We start from the raw sequence: 16,841 nt of genomic DNA on the forward strand, positions 1-16,841 counted from the left end.
TACCCCATGGTCAGCACTCAGGAAATATTTATTAATGGGATGAGGCAGGATGGGATGGGATATAAGGTTACATCTCTGGAAGAGTGAGCAGGGAGAGGAGACCAGTTAGAAAGATGGTGCCCTAGTGCAGACATGAGGAAATATGGCCCTGACTCCAAGCAGTAGCAATGGTGACAGAGAAGGGAAGATGTCAGATGCATTTTGAGGGCCGAATGGACAGGACTTGGGAACCGTATTGAACACCAACCTGAGGAAATGAAACAAAATGGCTGCTGAACTGGAGTAGGTTGCCCGCGAAGTAGTGTGGTAGGGCCTGAACACCCCAGTAGGATTAACCAGCCTCTGCTTCCACTTGGTGAGCAATTGGTCACAGACCAGCTGTCTACGGGGACCCTGGCCCTTCTGTTCTCTTCACATGTGCGGGGTCCTCAGGGAGCTCGCGCTGACCAGTAGGACGAGGCGCCAGAGTGATGAACCAGCGTTTGGCCGCCTTAATCCTGTGGTCTCAGCTCAGCTCCCGCCACCTGGAGGTGTCACACAAAGCAGTGCCAAACGAAGACGTGAGAGCCTCCCTCCCCTAGCCGTGCCTGTTTCGTTCCACCTCGGTCCCTCTGCCGCTCAGGAAGGGGAGGGGCGAGAGCCGACCACGGAACTTTTCAAAATCCCGTTTTCCAAAAGCTCAGTCAGATCCGTTCTGTGTCTCCCGCACAGACTGCATGAGTCTGGGTAATGTAAACACTGTGAGGCCACAGCCGTGTGCCGGCTGCAATGCTGAAGCCCATTTCGGGGGGCATGAAAAAAACCTGTGTGTAACGGTCACAGACGAGAAGTGTTAGCTAATGAATGGTTCCTGCTGAGCCCAGAGCCCAGCTGAGTTATTTCAGTCTTGGGCCTTAGCGGAGATTTTTATTGGGTAACAAATCTCAAATGCTTCAGTCACCCTCTAGACCCCAGATGGGAGCCGGTCCCTCAATACCCTCCAAAACTAATTCACTCCAGGGACATTCCTGGTTGCAGCTCAAGAATCTTAGCTTTTGGAGTGTTGGGTGATTGCTCAAGGAGGGTATGGTGGGGGCTTAATAATCCCATGAGCCCTTCTTAGGCTCCCTGAGGCAGTGCGGACAGTGGTGTTTTCCAAGAGCAGGGCTGTCAGTGGCTTCCACCAGGGCCAGTCAGCTCTGAGTGGCCTGACGGAAGAACCGTTGGCTTTGAGTTGGACACCACTGTTTCTCCTGGGCCTCAGCCTAGTCCTCTGGTGCCTGCTGGTGCCCTTCCTACTGTTTTTACTCCTCCAGCATGGGCTCAGGTCAGGGGCAAGGCCACAGGGCCAACATAACACCAGCTCGAAGGAGATGAGGGCTAGGGCCCAGCCATTTTGTGGGATGTTGGCCCAGAGTGTGAGCACCTCATAGCCATACCCTGTAGCCTGTCTGGGGTAGAAGCAGGGACCTGATTATCAGCCCCAAACAAGCACACTATCTCAGAGCTGTCTGTGAAATAGAGCCACACAAAAGAGAAGAAAATGCTAAACCCAAGCCAATGAATGTTGGGGCTTAATGTGGTAAAATACAAATAACACAAAACTTACCATTGTAACCATTTTAAAGTGCACAGTTTGGTGGCATTTTGTGTATTCACAGTGTTGTACAGTCATCACTTCTGTCTAGTTCCGGAACATTTCCATCACCCCCAAAGGAGACCCCACACCCATTAAGCAGTCATTCACCATCTCCCTCACCCCCTAGCTCCTGGCACCCACCAATCTGCTTTGTGCCTCTATGGATTTAACTATTCTGGATATTTTATTTAAGTGAACTCACACGGGGCGCCTGGGTGGCTCAGTCTGTTGAGCAACCGACTCTTGACTTTGGCTGGGGTCATGATCTCAGGGTCGTGGGATCGAGCCCTGCGTCTGGCTCCATGCTCAGCGGGGAGTCTGCTTGGGATTCTCTCTCTCCCTCTGCCCTTCCCACCCCCCATCTCTCAAATAAATAAAACAATCTCAAGTGGACTCACAATATGTGGCCTTTTGTGTCAAGCCAGCATTGTTTTGAGTACCTACAGCGTGCTAGTCACACTGAGCTCACCCAAGACACATGCTGGGTGATTTTTTTGCACCATCCTGCTGAAGCCACACAACATCTCTCGGAAGTAGGTAAGAGTGATGTCCCCATTTTAAAGGCAAATAGTCTGAGGCTCCGAGAAACTGAGTTACTTGGCCAAGGATGAACTAGTAGTTAAGATCCCAACTTAAGTCCTTCTGTTATTTATCATGTATTTAGCCCGACTCAGAGCCCATCTGCTTACTTAGAGCCAACATATTGCCTTCGTGGTATGTGCTGCCTGCCCTGTCTTGCCTGCCCTTAAATCCCCACTGTAACAGACCCCATCGGCAGGGGAATAATCTCATGAGGCCCTTGTTAAAATACCCACGTGCTGCCAGGGATGGGAGCCCGGCATGAGTGCCCGTGGTGTTCACATGCTCTTGGGCACACCCAGAGTTCTCCTTCGTTCCCAGAGCACTGAACAGAACCCCACCCCTTTCTCTCCCACTCCTGAGAGCATATGGGAATGTTAGTGAGAGTTATTTATAGAGAAATCCTGGAATCTGCTTGCGTTTATTTGTTTAAGTAAATCATACCCAAGCTTTGGTATTTGATTATCAAAAACAAATAGCAACTGATTGTCAGACACCAGAGTGTCCTGACATCAAAGATGAGAGCCTCTGGTCCAGAGACATCCTCCTTCATGACCCACCCGGAGGCCCCAGAGAGCGCTAACTCAGCTCAGCGGGTTCCCGTTTGCAGGTGAATTCCCGGAGCAGTCACATCCCCCCTGGGAACTCGCTCATTTCAAACAAAGGTCTGGAACGGCCTTCCTGAGGCAGCCTCAAAGTCTGTGCACCTGATGCCTGGACTTTTGAATGGTGATTCTGGCCGCGTTTGACAGGGACACTCATGTCCCAACCACATGGGCAAGCAACAGCCAGGGCCTGACCCGAGGTCTGCAGCAAAAGTCCGAGAAACTGAAAAAGAAAATGGGAGCCGTTCCACTGTTTTATCGACTCCAGGATGTATGTTTAAAAGATCCACACAACTGGGAGTGGCACCCCGGAAAGTTCAATGGAACTGAAAGAGACAAATATTGATACTCAACAGTCAGCTTCTACAATAATAATGGCACTGCCTAAATTCAAATAAGCGGAACAGATGTTCCTCATGTGTTATGAGTTGAAAATCATTCCTTCATGTGGGATCAGTTAAAATCAAGCTTGAGACTTAGTGTATGTTTAATATAAAAACTCTCAATAAAGAGACGTTGGAGGCAAACCCAAAAGCAAGGGCATGCTCCAATCATCTGTGCAAATAATCAACTAGTCAGCATTTGCCTGGAAGACATCCAGGATGGAAATGTGTGATGATGGCCATCACCGGGAATGGAGGTGGTAATGAGAGAAATGTTCTTCACCATCAAATCTGACCAGAGCTCAGCATGTATGGTTTTTCTCAGCGGTAAGTGGGGCTTGGAGCTCGGCGCTAAGGTGAGCCCTGGAGAAAAGAAAAAAAAAAAAAAAAAAGGAAATAACAATTCTTCTGACATTTCACATACATCAGAAAAATGTTCAAGAGCTGGGCTCTTAGAAATAGACGAAACTGTCCCATGGAATAGCTAATTTCAACTTGAACCAGCCCCACCAAGACACTGGGGTAGGGGTGATGAGAGAACGTTGCCATTGTCTCTCTGCCTTCAGGATCCACAGGAGAACTGAACATCAGAGCTGGAAGACACAACACTCTCATTTCACTGATGAGACAGATGCAGGAATCTCTTCAACGCACCCTTGGGGTCACACAGCGAATCCGGCCGCAGGCAAAACTGAGATGGGGGCCTTGCCTTTTGTGACTCCACTCTGGGAGCCCACTCAGTGAAATAGGCAGAAATCAAAACAGAACGTAAAAATATCATTTCCCTTTCACAATAATGGCATAAAATGAGGATCTTACAAGAATAAAAAAAAACAAAATAAAAAACAAAAACCAGAACTGGCATGCCCTTTCATTCCACAGCACGGGCTAACAGCCCTTTTTGTTTTAAAGAATTAGCGGAGTAAAATCATCACCTGATCCCAAAGAAAAAAAACACAGAACAGGCAGCCACAAAGAAACTCTTAATGAAGCCAGGAAAGGACTGAAGGCATTGGGATGCTACCCTACAAGGCCAGGCAGGAAAGATTAGAGCGAAATAGTGGGGGAAGATGAAGACACAGAAGGGGTGTCGTATGATTAAAGTCTGTAGAGAAACTCCTGGAGGCCACGGATCCAAGGGACTTAGACATGCCCTCTAGATTTGTGGGTATGAGAGAGGGGAAACCTTTGCAGCGCGTAGCGGGGAAAATAGACAGAAGGCGGCCTCGCTGTATGCAGTGGGTATTAGATGTCCAGGAAGCATGAAGGAAACATGTGGACCTTCTTCTTTCAAGCGATGTTATGAAGTTACAAAGCATTTCTCAAAGAATTTCAAATAAACCAATTTCTGGTTTAATAATAAAAATAACAATAGTAATAATAAGTCCCATTTATTTGGCCCTTACTATGTGCCTGCCACCATGCCGAACTCTTTTCATGGTTTCCTCATTTCATTCTCACAACCACCCTATGACCATTTTTCAGATGGAGAAACTGAGGCTCAGAGGGGTTAAGTCAAACAGCTGGTCAGGGGTGGAACCCACCCTCCAGTCAGATCTCCCAGAACGTGGAAACACGCCTTCCGTCATTGTGATGGCCCAGATGCTTAAGACTCTGCCTCTGGCAGTAAGGAGATCTGGAAAAAGTGATGTTTTTGAACGTTCATTCCACTTGACGGGAAAGACGAACTGGAAAGAGAGACCTTGGGACCAGGGGACCAGTTAGGGGTCTGAACCAGTGAGAGGAAATGAAAGGGCAAGATTTTGTGAAATTGCTGGAAGGAAGAACTGACAGGCTCTGAAGACATACGGGATCCGACTGTGTCAAACTTTGCTTTTTTCATTTAGGACATCAGGGAGATCGTTCCATGACAGGACATACAGACCCATCTTACCAGTTTTTGTGACTGCTTAGGGTTCCATTCTGCCGGAGCACCGCAATTGTAAATGCTATTTCGGGGAACACTCTGGAGGTCCATCCATCTTTGCAGGATCTAGTCGAAGCAGTGGGACTTCCAGGCTGAAAGAAACATATTTTAAATTTTGATCGACTTTTTGGGGAAGATTTTCAGAGTTGAGATGATTCATATTTTAAAATAGGGATGGGGGAAAACCTTCCTTGGTGGTGTTAGGGAATGATAGAGCAGAAAGACATGGGTTGGTTGCCACTGAAAAGTGTAATCAGAAAGCCCGGGGCCTTCCATACCTTTCTAGACCCAACAAACATCAATGTTGTTGAAGCTAATGACAGGAGGAAAGGGAGCAGAAGGCATGGGAACCCGATGGAAACTCTTTTCGAATATTGGCGATCTGGTAACTCATTCTTTCCTTACTTAAAGGAAGGGGGACTGAGCAGCTGGGTGACTGTGGCTGTCCTTGACAACTGAATGGAAGGCCATCTTCAGACATAACAGCAACGTGACTTCATTTGTCGTTTTGAGAAGGCTGGCTACTGTTTTTATTTTTTTTTATAATGTAAGAGACTTTTTTTAAAAAAAGATTTTGTTCAATTATTTGACACAGAGAGAGAGACAGCAAGAGAGGGAACACAAGCAGGGGGAGTGGGAGAGGGAGAAGCAGGCTCCCCGCCGAGCAGGGAGCCTGACGTGGGGCTCGATCCCAGGACCCTGAGATCATGACCTGAGTTGAAGGCAGACGCTTAATGACTGAGACACCCAGGCGCCCCTGGCTACTGTTTTTAGACAGGGAATCTAAATAACTTCTTAAAAATAGCTCCCAAAGGGAAGAGAAGGTAAACTCGAGTATTATTATTAAATATAATAGTCTGCTCCCCCACCAATGACATTTCGATCTGCTGCTGGTAGAGCAGTTCGGAGTGGCAAAGTCTCAGCCCTCACTGCCACCGGCCAAAATGCTGCCTGGGCCTGGTGCCCAGATCCTGGGCATCGTGAAGCAAGTAAGAAGTAGGAAGTGGACAGGGGAAGGATGTGGCTGAGGGCTAGCTCTCTCTCCCAGATAGACAAGTGGCAACAAACGCAGGAAGTTTTTAGGGAGAGACCTATGTGTGGAGATAATAAAGCCTACTTTTTGAATTTTCACAGACTGGACGAGTAACCAGAATGCCACCAGTTTGTTCATTCGCTCAACAGGTATTTGTTGAGCATCTACTCTGTGCCAGGCACTATGAGAGGCGTCTGGAGTACAGTGTTGAACAAAAGTGGCCCCTGACTCCATGGAGCTTTACTGTATCACAGGAGAGATGAGTCATAGGCAGACACACAGATAAATACAAATGGTAATGAGGGCTTAAAGCAGAAAAAAAAAAATAGGTTATGTGAGAGAGAAAAATCAGGTAGGGCCTGGGCTAAGGAGTCAGGATGGCCTCACCAAGGTAGCCGGACATTTAAAGGAGTCCAGCATGAAGAGAGGGGGCCAGTTGCTTAAAAAGCCCAGAGGAGAGCCTTTAAAGCTGAGGGAAAGGTGTGTGAAAGAACTTTGGGGACTCAGACTCTTAGGGCTCCTGGTCGGGCAGGAGGCTCCCTGGGAGGTGCTCCGCTTTTGCTTCCCAGTGGGCAAACCAGAGTACTCTAGGCCCTATGGTTGCCCAGAGGCCCAGAGACCCAGGTGGGTTCCAGAGACCAACCTGGACAAGTTGCCTCATGAGGGTCCATGGTAACAGCCTGCGTGTTAAGTTCAGCTAGTTCAATAAGGTGAGCTTTCCAAGTATTCCCAGACCCCAGCACCTCAGAGAATCATGTCCCAGTGATTTCCATTTCTGCTCATGGCTTTCCACCAGCAGGGCATGCCTGCCTGCTGAAGACCTGGGCCTCACCTCGGTTAGGGTTAATGACGGAGGCAGCTCTGGCCTTCAGGAAAAGAACAAGCAGCAACGGAGAGTGAGAGCAGTAACCAGAGCCAAGGAAACAGCCCCTGCCAACAACTTCCGTTCCTTCTCTTTCCGGCAGCATGGCTGCCCAAGGAGCCCCTGGTGACTGTTTATGGTGATCTGTTTGTTTTGCAATTGACAAAGAAGGAGGGAGCCCTTTCTGACATTTTTGCCCAGAGGCCCCAGATTTTTCAGTATGAAACTGCCAAATACGCAACTTTGGGTGGATATTTGGCTGAATCACTTTGAAGGGCCTGTCAGTGCCTAAAATGGAAATTGTTAGAAAGCAGAGGCGGTTGGTTGCCAACAACCATGAAATGGTAATGACCAAATCATTTATTTTTGCAACGAAATGTCATCCCCTAACACTACAAAGGCAGGGTTTTTTTTTTTTCTTCTCGTTTGCAAGTCCTGACTACCTAAGAAAAAAAACCTTCCAGAGTGGTTCTGTGGGCCACGCACGTGTGCACGCATGCCCTGTTGCTCTCCCACCCTCCGCCTTCCCGCCCAGCCAAGCCTCCTCCATGTTCCTGGAGACCAGCTGCAAGCTGGGATGAATTAAGAGGTTGGCTGATTGTGAAAGGTAATCAGGCTTTAGCCACCCTATAAAATGAGGGGGAGTTCATTCGGTTATTTATAAGATGGTGTGTGGCCGACTTTACCACATGGCAAAGCCAAGTAGGGGGCAGTAATAGACTCTACCCAACAACATAATGCGGGTCTTTTTAACAGCCTGTTCGAGTCTAGCTAGAGGAGACATGACACTTCATAAGGTTTCTATCTGCTCAGTAGCAGGCAAACCAGGCAAGAGCTCTAATTCTGTACCTTTTATTTTTAAACTCTGGTACTTTCTTCTGAGTTGAGGAGGAAGAGGCTGGAAAATACATTGTGGGCTCACACTGGGGAAGGAAAGAGGATCTGCTATTTCTTTGAAAACAGCCATTAAGACACTGTTCCCTAGGGCCAATTCCTGGCAGCTTTAACCACAGACAAAGCTCCAGGTCCTTCTTTACGTTTTTCCATATTGACTCTTGTGTTAGGATCCATGAAAACTTATACTACCATAAGATTTATTTTAAAAGAAGACTTTACACGCCTTTTGGCTTGAAAATATTTCAATAACGTCGGCACATTCAAAACTGAGAAGTAAGGTGGTTCCACTTGGCTTTCACTAGAGTCAGCTTTGAGAGGGTATTTGGATCACAGTCATTAGTCCACAAGTTTTTGACCAGCTTCTCTTTCAACAGAAGTGGTTTTCCCCAAAGTCCTTTGTGATTGTTGGTGTGGGATCCAATTTGTCAGTAGATCTGGTGTGAAGTTATGGGGACATTACCATTTAGCTGTGGCCCTTGGTAATGTCATGGGGACATTACCATTTAGCTGTGGCCCTTGGTCAGCTTATGGAATCCCTGTTATGCGAAGGGTTATGGCTCTGGTGTGTGGGTGAATCCCTCCTTCCAGTTCCCTCGTAGGGTGGGCTCAAGGGAATTATAAAGTAGGTGAACTCTGTCATTTCTGTCCCTTTCCCAAACTTTTAAGAGCCAACTACTCCTCAGTCCGCAGGCATCTGATCCCACTCTCTCAACTTCAGTCTCTCATCTGTAACAGGAAGGACTTTGACGATGCTGTAAGTTCTCCCCAAACTCTGACATTTAACAAGTTTAATGGATTTGCCAGCTCAGAGGAATGGGGTCATTTTCCAACACTTTCTTTAGTTTGGGGAAACCCATCTTATAGAATGATCTTTCCCTAGGTTGCCCTCATAAGAGGAAAACATGACTCATTTCTGGTGTCGTAGAGTCAACACTTGGCAGCTCTGCAGGAGGAAGCCTTTTTTCCCTGTAGAAGGGGGCACAGAGCACCATGGAAACCAGACTAGGCACCTACACCTGACCAGGGATGCAGGCACATGAGGCAGGTGGGGCGGGCAGTCCCTACAGGGGCCAGAATCATCCATACCATGTCAGTCCTCCCATAAAGCTGGCCTCTCTCAGAAGCATGATGGTTCAGAGCTGAGCCCTGGGTCAGAAGAACAGCTCCCCAGCTTACTAGTGGTTTAACCTCGAGCAAGTTAATAAACCTCTGATGTACCTCAGTTTCCTAATCTGTAAAACATGAAAAAGAATTGTACTGTTGTGAGGATTAAATGAAATCAAATGAGCATGTAAATTGCTTCGAACAATGTCCAGCATACAGAATAAATGTTCAGTAAATGGTAACCATCTTCAGCATTGGGCGCACGTGTCCAGATGTGGATCCCGGAGTGGAGAGGGTCACATTATACGAGGCTCTTCTCTCTCATGTGCTCGAGACTCTCTGTGCTCTAGGGCAACTTCTGTGAGGTGTCTGATCTGGAATAAGTAACTTCCTCCTTTCTGCAGAGCTAACTGTCCAATGGATAGTCTATCCCAACCTTGGTCTCCCCTAGGGTCACAAGTCAGTGATAACAACCAGATCTGAGGAGAGGGAAGTGTGGTCACTGAAACCTAAGCAATGGCCTCCCTTGCCTGCAGAGGATTTACCAGAACTCAGACCTGAAGGCTCTTGGAGTTGACAAAGGATCTTCTAGAAAAGAATGTTCCCTGGGGGTTCTCCATGTCTGCAGAGGGCCAAACAAGAGAAATCAGACTGTGGTTAGACCCAGGGAAGACACTTGGATGTGGACATTTATCCCCAGATGGATAAAATGCCAGGCTCCCAAAACAGATCATGTAGTGTCTTCTCTGGGTAATTTCGGAAAAGAATGGCTGGTCATCTGTCCTAGGTTGTCTCATAGACCGTCAGAGCAGGGAGAAACCTTACAGGTCTCTTATCCAAGCCTTGATTTTAAGCCTGAGAATGCTAACAGCCAGAGAGAGGGGACAGTCGCCCTATAGTCACATATAGCTAATTATTGGCAGGACCAGAACTTTAAGTCATAAGCCAACAGATCATGCCACTGCACCGTACTGGTCTCTTTAGGTACTCAGACTGTTGTCCCTGCTACTTCTGGAATGCTCTGTAGTACCAACATACTAAAAAGTAATTGAGGCTCACCCAGGAGGACTTGTGAAGGTCCTGAGCAGCGCCTAACTTGCAGCTCCTCCAATGTATCCAACCTGATTTCGGAGCTAAGGCTGTCAGAGCATTTCAGCCAAGCCTCCTCACTCAACTAACTGGTCTTCTAAGCTTACCATTTGAAAGCAGCTGTGGTTAAAGCAGAGCTTGCTGACTCAGCCCATGGAGTAAGGATGACTAAACACAAGAATTTCCTGTTGGGGGGGGGGATGGAAAATATCTTTCAAATGCATTTGTTTCAGGGAACCATTCTGATCAGTCAGGACCTGGCCCACCGTGGGCCCATGAGGAAAAGCAGCAGGCTGTCCCCGCTCAGCACCAACGCAGGATTTGCAGATGTTTCCTTTCTTTTTGCTAAACAACACTGTGGCTGTCTCGGCACCATTTTGGTCTGGCCTGCATTCACACAGAGCTTAATCTGCCAACTGGTACAGCCCAAAGCCAAGGGGAGCGGATGTCTCCCCTGACCGGAGGGGCCTTTCACATTCCCCTGCTCGGAGGCCTTCCCCCCAGGGGTGAATGGGGCTGATCTGCTTTATCTCAAGACAGCTTCAATTCTGAGCCCACCTTGAACTCGAAAGAGAGGTTCATTTATGCTGACTGATCAGAAAACAGTGTGGGCTGGCTTCCATCTCCAGGGTGCACTCTGGGGAGTTTGCAATCTGGAGTAAAGTCATCATTTTCAGGTCTAAATACCACACAGACATTGGACAACTTTAGGAAACGAACATTGACCTTCAGTTGGATTGCTCACCAGCTTAAGGCATTAATTCAGTGAAGCTAAAATTTGGATAAATATTTCAAGGCTCTTGGCTGGGAAGGAGTCTGCCTTGCTCAATTAGAAAGTTGGAGACACCTGGTGCATTTGGGGGGCGACACATTTTTACAACTTGCAAATTAGAAAGGGGGGCGGGGAAAGAGGGAACCGTGAAGTTGTCGGCCATCTTCTCCAACAGTTCTGACATAGAGGGGTTGAGTCCGAGGGGCTGCTTCATCCTCTCTCTTCTCTCCATCCCCAGCCGCGCATTCACAAGGAGGAAACAGAAGCGACTGCCTTGGAGGTCTCAAGGAGGGTCAAGCATATATTTTTCATAAGTGAGTAACAATTTCTTATTCCAATGGGGGAATGTTCTGGGACAGGGCAACGTGGAGTAATAATGGAAAACCATCTGGTCTTGGGGGAGGGGGAAAGGAGGAGCGAGAGAGAGAGAGTGCCCCAGTTCCTTGCCACCTGGCAGTGTGGGCTTGGAAGCCTTATTTTCCTTTTTCCAAGTCTGTTTCAGATCCTGTGTGCACTTAACGTACATAAAGTGCCTGGGAATAATATGGCCTCGATAAATGTTTTCTAAATTTCTGAATTGCTAATGGTTATGAATTCTTCTGTTTGTCGAACACTTTACAGTGAATACAGTATTTCTGTACACACTCTCTTATTCGAATCTGGCAAGACGCATGTGACACAAGCAGGGTAAGGATTGTTACCTGTCTGAGAGAGGGAAGTGAGGCCCAGGGAGGTAAGAGGCGATATACACGCAGGAACGAGGGCTCCAGGTCCACCGTTCCTTCAAACATACTATGCAACATCTCATTTTCAAGTGCAAAGGTTTTTAAAAGGACAAAGTGCTATAGGATCCATGTATCAGATCTATGCCTTGCAACTAAGCACCATTTGTATGAGGGTTCAAACACTCGCGGGGGCCTTAGACGAAGCGGTCTTGGGCTGTGACTAACAATAGTATTGAAGATTACAGAAGACCTAGTCTACTCAAAACCCAAGAGGCCAGGGGGAAGTGGCCTTGGAATGACTTGGGTTGGGATTATCTACTATTTTTGTAAAAGAACAATAGGACCTCTGGTTGGTGGGGAACAAACACTTGCTATTTGGAATAACACGGGCCAGAGTTAAGGAGGTTGATTGTAGACTCAGGTGAGGGAGCCAATATATACTTATTCCACCCCCATTGGGTACCTGGCCTCTCGTGGAGCCATCAGCTACTTAACAAGAGTGGACTTGCAGTCTGAATGTTCTTTGGGTTTCCATAGGTCTTAGAACCCTTGACTCATGGTGCTGAGTAGGGCCGTTATAGGTCATATAGTCCAATCGCCATGTAGCAAGGCCACTCCTGTCTGCTGAGTGACTACCCCCCCTCTGGTGACCAAAAACAAACAAACAAACAAACAAACAAACAAAACAAAACTTCCTACCAGCTCTATGTGTCATTTCTAGCTCCATGCCCTGGCAGTCCTGATGATGGTCATCTGCACCATCGTCATCTCTGACTGCATGGCGCTCCAGGGGAGCACAGCGATGCTTGTTGCAAATGCATCTCATGGAGGCGACTAGGCATGCTCCTGAAAGTTACATGAAAACAAAATTTCCATAAAGCAAACCCTGGCTTGTGTGTCCTAGGTTGTTGCCTACTTTATCACTTTTTTTAAAACATAGAATTAGGTTGGCTTAAAGCAGGGACTTTTTAACCTAGGGTCTGTAGCTCTTGGATGAAATACAGGAAGCTCCATGAATTTTTCTGAAACTATACAAAATTGTGTGTTTGCGTTTATATACAGTTTTCTAAGAAGAGAGCCTATAGCTTTCCTCAGATTCTCAAAGGGGTCTACCCCCGAAAATGTTAAGAACTTTTGGCCTAGAGGAAGGTGGAACTGTGATCGTGTTCATGAACATCACAATTTGCAGCCCTCACTGCAGGTTCATAGGGCAGTAGCTTTGCCTTTGTTCTCGTCCCTCCCACTGCCTCAGGAGGATGGGTACCCACAGGGCATGCTGCCAAGCTCCGGTCATCCCTCTGCCCGATTTGCAAGGTGATGGCCACACCAAGAGGATCTGAGTGGGGATTGTTTGCCATACAGCTTGACCTTTAGAGGCAGATAGCTCTGTGATTTGGGGCAAGTCACTTCATCTCCCTGATCCAGTTTCCTCATCTAACATATAGGGGGAAATAACAGGGATGTTGTGAGGATTCTAAGCAAGGCGATGGCTATAATGTGCTTGATGCATACTAAATGCTCCGTAAATAAAAACATCAACAGTATCTGTACCAGGTGGGCAAGTCCTTAAGAAGACCTGAAGCTCTTTTCTGGCTACATGACGAGCTCTTTCTGGGGGCCACCTTGCTGCCCAGGGCCATGCTCAGTGGCCCATTGGTGGGCATGGGAACAAAACTGATTGGACCTTTGCTATTTTGTCAAAACACAGGCTTTGGCCTGTTCAACACTTGTCCTCTGCTGAAAGCTGTGGAGGGGCCCTGAAACCGTGTTTGGTTATTGAAAAATTCTAGGTGGAGGTTCAGGCTGTGTCTATAGGAGACCAGAACGACTGGTGTGGTCAAATGAACATAGCACAGAGCTAGGCCCACGGGAAAGGCTTCTATAGTCAGGTCGGGGAGTGGAGAATTCCAATAGTCCAACAAGTCACTGCACCCGATGGTCTGGTACAGTTAGGGGCTGGAAGGCTACAGAGAAGGGGAGACATAAGTCAGTGACTGGACACTCGAACGACTTCTGAAAGTCAGGCCTTGGGTTTTGGGAGACAGAGGGAAGAAGGAAAGCGTGGTGAGCAGAACAGCGAGAGCAGAGAGGCTGGAAGGAGCACATGCTGGGGGCTGGAGGTGCTTCCACGGTGGCTAACCAGGGGGCTGCTTTGGAAAGTAGCAGAAATTTTGGTTGAACGGGTTACCGAAGGCCTCAAGTGCCCAAACCAAAAGGGAAAGGGTGTGGACTTGATGTGGTAGGCAGTGAGGAGCCACTAAGAGGGGCAAGAAAAGGGGATGGAGTCAGAGAGTCCGGCTGGGAACCGCAAATAAAAATCCAGACTGAAATGGGCAGAACGGTTGGGGCTAGCATGAGGCCATGGGAACGATGAGCCAGAGCTTGCTGGTCTCCGGAGCCTTCGCCTCCAGTAACACCAAGAGTTTTCTCTCTGCAAGGAGCAAATTGATTTTGCATCTTTATTTTTGTGTCTTTTTAGATTAATTCCAGTATAGTGAACATACAGTGTAATATGAGTTTCAGGCGTACAATATAGTGATTCAGCACTTCCATACATCACCCGGTGCTCATCACGACAAGTGTGCTCCTTAATCCCCTCCCCGCCCCCCCCACACCCACCTCCCCTCTGGTAACCATCAGTTCTCTATAGTTAAGAGTCTGTTTCTTGCTTTGTCTTTCTGTTTTTTTCCCTTTGCTCGTTTGTTTTGTTTCTTAAATTCCACATATGAGCACAATCCTATGGTATTTGTCTTTCTCTGACTGATTTATTTCACTTAGCATAATACTCTCTAGCTCCATCCGTGTTGTTACAAATGGCAAGATTTCATTCTTTTTGACGGCTGAGTAATATTCCGTTGTATGTATAGATATCACCTCTTCTTTATCCATTCATCAGCCAAGGGACACTTAGGCTGCTTCCATAGTTTGGCCATTGTAAATAATGCTGCTAGAAACATAGGGTGCATGGATCCCTTTGAATGAGTGTTTTTGTATTCTTTGGGTAAACACCCACTAGCACAAGCAATTCCTCTTTCATACAGGAGCACGTGACCTACTTCAAGCCAACCAGGCAGAATCACTTGCAAAGGAGAAGAACCAAGAGGTGACCCTCCATGTTACCAAATGGGTCTTTACCAAAGGATGCACAGAAGGTTCTTTGACTTAGAAGCTCCCCTAAGTTTAGAATGCTTTCAGATTAGAACAGTAGGCTTTTTTTGTATTTAAGAAGAACAGTCAAAAATTATATGGGAAAGATTTTTTTAAATAGCTAAAAAGGGGGTGGGGAGACCAGTCACATGTTTCCGGTTGTCCTTTCTTGTGATACATGGGAATTATATAAAACTTACAATTTCTGAAAATAATACTAAGCTGTAGTAATTTTAAAAATAATTTATAGGGGCAGCAGGGTGGCTTAGTCGGTTAAGCATCTGCCTTTGGCTCAGGTCATGATCCTGGGGTTCCTGAGATCAGGCCCCGTGGACTCCCTGCTTATCGGGGAGTCTAGCTGGTCGCTCTCCTTCTGCTCCTCCCCCTGCTTGTGCTCTCTCTCTCTCTCTCTCTCTCTCTGTCTCAAATAAAATCTTTTTAAAAATAAAAATAATTTGGGGCACTTGGGTGGCTCAGTCATTAAGCGGCTGCCTTCGGCTCAGGTCATGATCACGGGGTCCTGGGATCGAGCCCCGCATCGGGCTCCCTGCTCTGCGGGAAGCCTGCTTCTCCCTCCCCTGCTCCTCCTGCTTGTGTTTCCTCTCTCGCTGTGTCTCTCTCTGTCAAATAAATAAATACAATCTTTAAAAAAAATTGTTAAAAAAAAGAAATAAAAATAATTTATATATGAGGATTAACCAGTACTAATAATAACAGTCAGCATGTATCAAGGACTTGCATATTACTAAACAATTTAAAGACATTACCCCGTTTAATCTTCACAACAATCTCTTGAGGTATATTTTGCTATTTCTCCCCATTTCACAGATGAGGAAAATGATGCTTTCAGAGTAGTTAACTAATGTGCACAATATCCCTAAAAAAAAACAAGAAAGAAAGAAACTCCCCTAAGTTATGTGCAGGTTAGTGCCCTGCCTCCCAGGGAGGATTTGGGGGTGCAGCGTGACAAAACGCCTCCACAGTCTCCCTCCTCAGCCTCTGCCCGGGGCTCTACTTGATGCAACAGGTCTTGAGAGGCTTTTCAGGTGGAAAAACACCTCTCTCGGCCTTCACAGTTTGGTCATGGACCTGGTCCAGCGGTGAACTGATATTGTTGACATTTCAGCATAAAATGTACAGAGAGAGAGGTCTGCAAAGGAGGGGCGGGGGGAGCTCAGGATTCAGTTCCCTGGGTTGTCCTGAGAATTTCTTTCCTAGACTTGAACATTTTCCTTTGGGTGAGAAAACCCAGTGCTGTGAAGTAATTCTTCACTCCCAGTCAGCACTCCCCGTGCGGGGCAGTGAGTGTGGAAATGCCTCTGAGCAATCACGTTAGCTGGGACTCTCTGAAGCACCATTTATTTCTACCTGTTATGTGTCTGAGTGGCCCAAGCCTGGTTCAATCGCCTTATACCCCGGGATGGGTCTCCCTCCTCAATGGGAAGGGGCCATGCACTTGATTGAGATTGTCGACAGAGGCTGGATTCAGCACCCGCTCAGCTGAGTGAAGGTTGCATATGTTCGCACTTGCTAGAAGACGATCTTGTTTTCACATTTAAGGGAATATAAAAATGACTTTGTTGTGTCTAAATTGCCTTTGCTGGATGAATAGAGCCCTGTGGCTTCAGGGCTTAGAAAGAATTGTGTAGCGATCACATATTTCCTTATATACGTTTCCATATGGCTCTATTTGCTAATATACGTACGTCTCAGGACTGCTCCCTGATTCTCACTGAGACTGGGTGTTTCCTGTATGTGACTTCTTTCTGTCCATCTAGGTGGTAAGTCCATAGCTTGTATCTGAGCCTCTGTACTCTGAGGAGTCCTGTGCGGTTGTGTTTGGGGTTCCCAGGCTAAAACTAAGATCCTGTTATTATTGAACCTCTCTTGGACAAAAGCTAGGGGTGGGGAAATCTGTTTAGTGGCTGTAAGCAGTCTGTAGCATATAAGAGATGAAACTTTTGTTATCCGTTTAGGACAAACTACAGTTAACTCTTGAACATGTTCACACCCCTGCACAGTCAAAAATCCGCGTGTACCTTTTGATTCCCCCAAAACTTAACTACTAGTGGCCTGCTGTTGACCTTACTGATGACAAAA

The 16,841-nt window shown here is 47.1% G+C and overlaps 1 protein-coding gene across 3 annotated transcripts in view; it reads left to right on the plus strand.

The window, feature by feature from the left end:
- The window catches only part of PABIR2 (PABIR family member 2), a 205,144-nt gene that overhangs the window by 153,627 nt on the left and 34,676 nt on the right, over nucleotides 1–16,841 (plus strand). For 2 of the 3 annotated variants that reach the window (XR_012374355.1, XM_073879129.1), the window contains one exon: nucleotides 11,108–11,183. The exons of the other annotated variant lie outside the window; for it this stretch is intronic. Coding sequence is in view for 1 of the 2 variants with exons in the window: in XM_073879129.1 (XP_073735230.1) it covers nucleotides 11,108–11,183 (76 nt within the window). In the remaining variant the exon portion in view is untranslated. Of the gene's footprint in view, nucleotides 1–11,107; nucleotides 11,184–16,841 lie in introns of those variants that run through there. 3 annotated transcript variants of the gene reach the window in all.

The sequence above is a fragment of the Callorhinus ursinus genome, unplaced genomic scaffold, assembly GCF_003265705.2.
Source record: "Callorhinus ursinus isolate GAN/ISIS: 27379988/994484 unplaced genomic scaffold, GSC_fseal_2.0 scaffold33, whole genome shotgun sequence".
NCBI lineage: Eukaryota > Metazoa > Chordata > Mammalia > Carnivora > Otariidae > Callorhinus > Callorhinus ursinus.